Source organism: Mandrillus leucophaeus, unplaced genomic scaffold (assembly GCF_000951045.1).
Source record: "Mandrillus leucophaeus isolate KB7577 unplaced genomic scaffold, Mleu.le_1.0 Scaffold502, whole genome shotgun sequence".
Lineage (NCBI taxonomy): Eukaryota > Metazoa > Chordata > Mammalia > Primates > Cercopithecidae > Mandrillus > Mandrillus leucophaeus.
Window position 1 is genome coordinate 807,208 of NW_012105388.1, and position 8,200 is coordinate 815,407.

At 39.4% G+C, this 8,200-nt stretch overlaps 1 protein-coding gene across 1 annotated transcript in view; it reads left to right on the forward strand.

Annotated features, from left to right (window-relative positions):
- SH2D1B (SH2 domain containing 1B) overlaps positions 1-8,200 on the forward strand; it is a 17,006-nt gene that overhangs the window by 3,835 nt on the left and 4,971 nt on the right. The window contains exon 2 of the mRNA XM_011996097.1: positions 5,463-5,526. Coding sequence (XP_011851487.1) covers positions 5,463-5,526 — 64 coding nt within the window. The remainder of the gene's footprint in view (positions 1-5,462; positions 5,527-8,200) is intronic.

Consider the following 8,200-nt stretch of genomic DNA (forward strand, 5'->3'; position numbering starts at 1 on the left):
TGGCACAAGACTGTAGTCCCAGCTACTCAGGAGGCTGAGGCAAGAGGATTGCTTGAACCCAGGAGGCGGAGGTTGCAGTGAGCCAAGATCACATCACTGCACTCCAGCCGGGTTACACAGCGAGACTCCATCACAAAAAAAAAAAAAAAAAAAGAAAAGAAAAAAAGAAAAGAAAAGAAATGCTAGAAAATGAAAGTAAATCAAGTGGAGAGGCAAAAATAAATATTTGTTAAGCCCCGCACATAATCAGGTCTCACCCGCCTTCCTATGCATGTCACTGAAAGGCAAACAAAATTTCATTCACCCTCAGGCTTAAGGCTCAGGTCAAGTGACCCCTGAAGCTACCTCCTCATAGGGCTTTGTAAAAACTTATTATCACACAGATAAGTATGGACTATTAAATTCTAGTTGTTCAACAGATATTTGAATTCTCTCATATGTCAGTGTGCTAGACACTTGGTTGATGCCTTCAACACAGCTCAGAGCCTAGTGGGGAAAATAAAGAAGTAAACAGACACTGTGATGCACATGATAATTGTGATGATTGGACTATCATTAGGGCACTGTAGAGCTGACAGCAAAAAGGGGAGAACCAGATATTGGAGCTGAGACTTTAGGAGAATGAGTGGAACCTTCGTTCATTCAACAAGCATATATTGAGCACTTATTATGTTCCATGCGTGGTCCTAAGCACTGGTAATACAGTGATAAATACTACTGGCAATGTTTCTGCCCTCATGAAGTTAATTTCAGTAAGAGGAGAAAATATGATGAAAATGAAACAGAGTCATATGACAGGGAGAGACACAGCGGCTGCTTTCCATTGGGTACAGGAAAGATTTCTCTGAAGAGGTCGCATCAACCATTCATGCTTCAAGATACAACCCTTTGCAAGCAAAGCAAGAATTACTATTATGATACAAGTGTTAGCTTGCTTGTCTTCACTGACACAGAAAAAAAGTTACCATGTAGGAGTTTTCTATGAGCCGAACATTTTGCTAAGCATGGTACATGCATTATCTTATTTGTCCTTTGCAATCCCTTTGAAGTAGGTGACATGATCACTACTTTGTGAGAAAATAAACTGTAACTTCTTGTTTAATAACTTGCCTAGGGCCAAATTGCTAATACATTATTACGTTTCGTCTCTTACCAATGTCCCCAGCTTCACTGAAATATGTTTCAGGTATTCACCTAGGATCTGTGTTATAAAATGCCCAAGCAGGGGACCTAGGGCTTGGGAGTGGACTCTGATATGCAGTGTCCCCTTCTTCTCTGCTGCATTAAAATGGGTCTTCCCCAGACATCCAGCTTTAAAATTTCTCTCTTTTGTACTCTTTTCCTTTATTTCTCAGACCGGCCGACACTTAGGGAAAATAGAAAAGAACCTACATTGAAATATTGGGGGCTGGTTCCCCCGATACTTCAGCACTTTCACAAAGCCAAATCTCTAGTGATGAAAATACTGTGAGGAAGGTTAGAAATAAAGGAAGGAAGTCACAGAGAGAGCTGACATAGGAACATATATCACTAACCAGAAAGCTATGTGGTAACTGTGGACAGGAAATGTTTTCTGATCTTAAAATACAATAGAGTGTCTAGAAAACTCCAGTGTGTAAAATTTGTCTGTGTAGTGTGACTTTGTGAGTGTCTAAACTAAGTCGGCCTTTATCATCAGTAGAATTAAATGGAGTAGGTATTAGGAGGTGCAAAGGGTTCATCTGTAAGTGTGAAGAAAAGGAGGATGTTGCAAAGCCATAGGAAGGCTGCAGGTGAGGAAGACCTGAGCCCTAACCTAATGTGTGCTCTCATTAAGAAGAATAATGGCAATGTCTATCTATTGCCTTGAGAGTCACTTATGAGTCTCAGATTCTGAGACTTTTGGAAGGATTGTAGAGAACAGAAAGAAAAGAAATGATCCATTTTGTTGTGGTGGTTTATCAAGCTAATGAAAGTTCATTTTAGAAAAATCAAATATAGAGAAAGGTATAAAAAACAAAACAAATTATATCAGTCTCACCACTGTGAAATCACCATTTTAAATATTTTGGCATACATCTCTCCAGGCTTTTCTCTTTGCATCTATAAGCCAATGTATGTACATAAATGGTTCATTATACATGATTGCTTGCAACCTGTTTTTTCCATAATTGTAGGTATCCTTCCCCATCAAAGAAAGCAGGTCATCCCTTTATGACTGCTTAGTATTTTATTGACTTGATATATCATAATGATTTAAGATTTTTAAATGATTTTTATAAGCCCAGTGTATTTCTCATAAATTATGACAATGATTTCCATAGAATAAACAAAAAGGTAGGCTCCACTGGGTATCAGTCTCACACTGAGAGTCAAGACACCACATATTTCTTGAGAATATAACTGCAAAAATAGGACTTTTTCTATCTAATGCCAAAACCCAATCATGAAAACATCAAAAGCATATGTGTATAAGGAATTAAAATTTAGTTTATATATTGGGGAAAGATAAATTATATTCATCTACTTTTTAATGCCATGAATATGTCTTACAGTTTTATTGAGGTATCATTGACATAAAATAAAAAGTGTATAATTTGATGGATTTTGACATATGTATGTACACCTATGAAACTAACACGACCAGGCCGGGCGCGGTGGCTCAAGCCTGTAATCCCAGCACTTTGGGAGGCCGAGACGGGCGGATCACGAGGTCAGGAGATCAAGACCATCCTGGCTAACCTGGTGAAACCCCGTCTCTACTAAAAAATACAAAAAACTAGCCGGGCAAGGTGGCGAGTGCCTGTAGTCCCAGCTACTCGGGAGGCTGAGGCAGGAGAATGGTGTAAACCTGGGAGGCGGAGCTTGCAGTGAGCTGAGATCCGGCCACTGCACTCCAGCCTGGGCGACAGAGCGAGACTCCGTCTCCAAAAAAAAGAAAAAAAGAAAAGAAAAAAAAAGAAACTAACACGACCAAGATAATGAACATATTTATCACCTCCAAAACTTCCCTTGCACCCCTTTGTAATTTCTCGTTACCATACCTCCCACCTATGCCCAGACTCCAGGTCACCGCGATGGGCTTTCTGGCACTATAGATTAATGTGTATTTTTCCAGAATTTAATATAAATCAAATCATAGTGTATATAGTCGTTTTTGTCTAACTTCTTTTATTTGGAATAATTATTTTGAGATCCATCTATGTTGTTGCATGCATCAATAGTTCATCCTTTTGCATTGCTGAATAGTGCTCCATTGTAGGGATGCATCCCAGATTACTTACTCATTTATAACTATTACAACTAAAGTTGCTATGAATATTTGTCACTAAGTCCTTGTGTGGGCATATGCTTTCATGTCTCCCGGGTAAATAATCAGGATTAGAACAGCTAAGTTGTGTGTTCTGTGGAGGCTTATCTTTTTTTAAGAAACTACCAAACTGTTTTCCAAAGTGATCATGCTATCTCACCATTCCTATGGGCATTACATGAGTTCTGATTGCTCCACATCCTTACCAACATGTGAAACAGTCAGTCTTTTACATTTTAACTGTATTAGTAAGTGTGTAGTGATATCTCATTGTGAGTTGAATTTGCATTTCACTAATGACTAATGATACTGAGTATCTTTAAGAGTGCTTATTTGCCATCCGTGTGTTTTCTTTTCTTTTTTTATTGAGGTTCAACAGCAGATTTTACTTTTTTGTTTTTAAAGACTTAACTAAAGTCTACTTCAAGTAAAATAAACTGTACATATTTAAAGTATACAATCTAATTCATTTTATTTTATTTGATAGATAAAATTGCATGTACTTATTGTGCGCAATGTGATGTTTTAAAATATATATATATGTCACGGAATGACTAAATCTAGCTAATTAACATATGCATTACCTCATCAAGTTATCATTTTTGTAGTGAGAAAACTTAAAATCTCCTCTCTGCATTTTTCAAAAATATGATATATGGTTATTATTTTGTTTTATTTTTTTGAGATGGAGTCTCACTCTGTCACCTAGGCTGGAGTGCAGTGGCACCATCTTGGCTCACTGCAACCTCCACCTCCTACATTCAAGTGATTCTCCTGTCTCAGCTGCCTGAGTACCTGGGATTAGAGACATGTGCCACCACACCCAGCAAACTTCTGTATTTTTAGTAGAGACAGGGTTTCACCATGTTGGCCAGGCTGGTCTTGAATTCCTGACCTCAGGTGATCCACCTACCTTGGCCTCCCAAAGTGCTGGGATTACAGGTGCGCCACTGTGCCCTGCCTAAGAATATATGGTTATTAACTATAGTCATCATGTGGTACAACAGATCTAACTGAAATTTTGTATTCTTTGACCAATATCTACCCAGTCCTCTCCCTCTCACTGTCAGTGCCTGAGAACCACCATTCTACTCTTTAGTTTTATGAGATCAACTTTTTTTAGATGCCATTCATGAGTAAGACCATGTGGTATTTTTCTTTCTGTGCCTGGCTTATTTCACTTAGGATAACATCCTCCAGATTTATCCATGTTGTTGCAAGTAACAGGATTTTATTTTTCTATGGCTGAATAATATTCCATTTTGTGTGTGTGTGTGTGTGTGTGTGTGCGCGTAACTTTCTTCATTCATCTATTAATCAACTTAGGTTGATTCCATGTCTTGGCTATTGTGACTAATGCTGCAATAGAAGTGGGAGTACAGATATTTCTTCAACATACTAGATTCATTTCCACTGGATATATACACAGTTATATACACAGTAGTGAGGTTATATAGTAATTATATATATATACACACACATATATATACATATATACATTTTTTTTCAGACAGAGTCTCGCTCTGTCGCTCACTGCAACCTCCGCCTCCTGGGTTCAAGCGATTCTCGTGCCTCAGCCTCTCGAGTAGATGGGATTACAGGCACATGCCACCACACCCAGTTAATTTTTGTATTTTTAGTAGAGACAGAGTTTCACCATGTTGGCCAGGCTGGCCTGGAACTCCTGACCTCATGATCTGCCCACCTCAGCCTCCCAAAGTGTTGGGATTACAGGCGTGAGTCACCGCGCCCGGCCAGTAATTCTATTTTTAATTTTTTGAGGAACCTCCGTACTGTTTTTCATATGGCTATACTAATTTACATTCCCATCAGCATTGTACAAGGGTTTCCCTTTCTCTATATCCTTTGTCTTTTTTGATAATAGCCATTCTAACGGGCATGATGGTGGATGCCTGTAATCCCAGCTACGCAGGAGACTGAGGCAGGAGAATCGCTTGAACCCGGGAGGTGGAGGTTGCAGTGAGCCAAGATCACGCCACTGCACTCCAGCCTGGGCGACAGAGTGATACTCCGTCTTAAAAAAAAAAAAAAAAAAGAGTTTTTTTGGGGGGGGATTGAAGATTAACAAAGTATTGCATGTGAAATATAACGATAGATGTTACCTGGATTTGCATAGAACATTATGATTCAAACAGTCATTTTTTTCCCACAGGTTTAAAAATATTGTCTACACATACCGAATCTTCAGAGAGAAACATGGGTATTACAGGATACAGGTGAGAACAAAAAAGGACAGCAACAACAGCAACAAAAAAGTTGGGGGAGAAGAACCTGGGAACATGTCTTTTACCTGAGCCATGACTGTATGAAGGCATTCTAAAAAGGAAAGCACAATGCAGAGATGAGAGTCAGATCGAGTTAACCTGGTTTTTCCCTGAAGAGAAATAGGAAGGTTCTGGGCTTGGATTCTACTTTTTTGTTGTTGTTTTGTTTTGTTTAGACGGAGTCTCACTCTGTTGCCCAGGTTGGAGTGCGTTGGCGCGATCTGGGCTCACTGCAACATCCGCCTCCCGGGGTCAAGCGATTCTCCTGCCTCAGCCCCCAAACTCCCCCAGCCACCCAGTGTCTGGGACTACAGGCGCACTCCATCACCCCCAGCTAATTTTTGTATTTTCAGTAGAGACGGGGTTTCACCCTGTTAGACAGGATGGTCTCAATCTCCTGACCTCGTGATCTGCCCGCCTCGGCCTCCCAAAGTGCTGGGATTACAGGCGTGAGCCGCCGCAACCGGCTGGGTTCTACTTTTGAATAACCCTCACTGTTATTCCACTGTGGCTCCTCCACTGGTCAAATGCGCCAGCTTGGACTCCAGGCAAAACCTCCGTTGAATTAGAAGACTCAGCAATGATGCAGGATGGAACTAGAAAGGGACGGTGGAAAGAGGTCAGAGTGTTTAAGAAGTCAAGTGTGCCCAGTAGCTGTATGAAAATACAGTTGGAAGCATCAGATAGCTGAAAGTCTTAGGGTTTAATTTTTATGGTTTACTGAGAGCTAAGAAGAAAAACATTTTGCTTATTTTAAATTTAGTTCTCTGGCTTAAGAAGTAGAGGATAATAAACATAATTGAATTGTAATTGCTAACAGAGAATCCTGAAATAATCTTTCTCAAACACTTATATATAAGGTTAAGGGGACTACAGATTTCTAAGAATCTCCAGTATATTAATGTTTACTCTGAATATCTGAAAGAGACTAGAATATAAAATGATCCCCAAACACTTCACTTACGTTATTTTTCTTTTGCTATAGAGGATGATAATTGAGGCAGCTGGCAAAAATTGAATAAATTTAAATTTTGAATAAGATTAACAAATAGTACTGTATCAAAGTTAATTTCCTGATTTTAATCATTGTAGTATGGTTATGTAATATCTTTACATTTAAAGAAATACTGAAGTATTTAAAGGGATATTATGTCTGCAAATTAACTGTGAAAATAGCTTATATATGTGTGCATATATACATGCACAATATATGTGTATATATTTGGAAAGAGAATAAAAAGCAAATATAATAAAATGTTAACATTTGGGGGTGGGTGCAATATATGGTAATTTTTAAAAACTATTTTTGCAGGTTTGCTATGTCTGAAATAATTTCAAGATAAAATGTCTTATAAAAAGCAACTTATTTTAAAACATTTTTTTCCTGTTTATTCTTTGGGAAATTCTGGATAATTCCTCAGTACCTTGTTTTGTCTCTTGTGTGGACAAAATAGAGAGAGAAATCCAAATCATTTGTAACTCAGACACAAAAAGGTGTTTCACTGGGGAGCAGCTCTGTGCTCAGAAGCCTGCAGTGATGATGCCTTTTGTTGAAGTGACTGCATTGAAGGAACCTCCTTGCAGATGACTTTGATGTCAGCCTGTGCCTCTAATACAGAGGTTAATCAGGTTGCATGTCAGAAAACCTCCTGATCGCCACCCCCTTCTCTAGTCTGACATAGCGGCCATATGAAAACCACAGTGATGATCAAGAAAACCAAATATACAAGAGCAGAGGAAGAAAATCTGTGTGTGTGTTGGTGTGTAAGACAGAGTCTTGCTGTCACCCAGACTGGAGTGCAGTGATGTGATCTTGGCTCACTGCAACATCCATGTCTTGGTTCTAGCGATTCTCCTGCCTCAGCCTCCCGAGTAGCTGGGATTACAGGCATCTGCCACCACGCCCAGCTAATTTTTTGTATTTTTAGTAGAGATGGGGTTTTGCCATGTTGACCAGGCTGGTCTCAAACTCCTGACCTCAAGTGATCCACCCACCTCGGCCTCCTAAAGCGCTGGGATTACAGGCATGAGCCACTGTGCCTAGCCAGAAAATTCTTTTTATTTTAAAATTATTTCTAAAAGGTTATATTAGAAAATAGTACTTGGTGGGCTGGGCGCAGTGGCTCATGCCTGTAATCGCAACACTTTGGGAGGCTGAGGCGGGCAGATCACAAGGTCAGAAGATTGAGACCAACCTGGTTAACATGGTGAAACCCTGTGTCTACTAAAAATAGAAAAAAAAGAAAAATTAGCTGGGCGTGGTGGCGGGCACCTGTAGTCCCAGCTACTCAGGAGGCTGAGGCAGGAGAATAGCATGAACCCAGGAGGTGGAATTTGCAGTGAGCCACGATTGCGCCACTGCACTCCAGCCTGGGTGACAGAGTGAGACTCTGTCTCAAAAAAAAAGTACTTGGTGTATAGCTGATAAACAGAAAACAATCATTTACAACTTAACTGAGTTGTGTTGCCATTCCCACTTTCTATTTACATTGGGACTTTTTTGGTTTTGTTTTGCTCACATGGAGATTCTGAATTCATCAAGTATACAAATTGCATATTTTAAATTCATCAAGTATACAAATTGCATATTTTAAATTCATCAAGTATACAAATTGCATATTTTAAA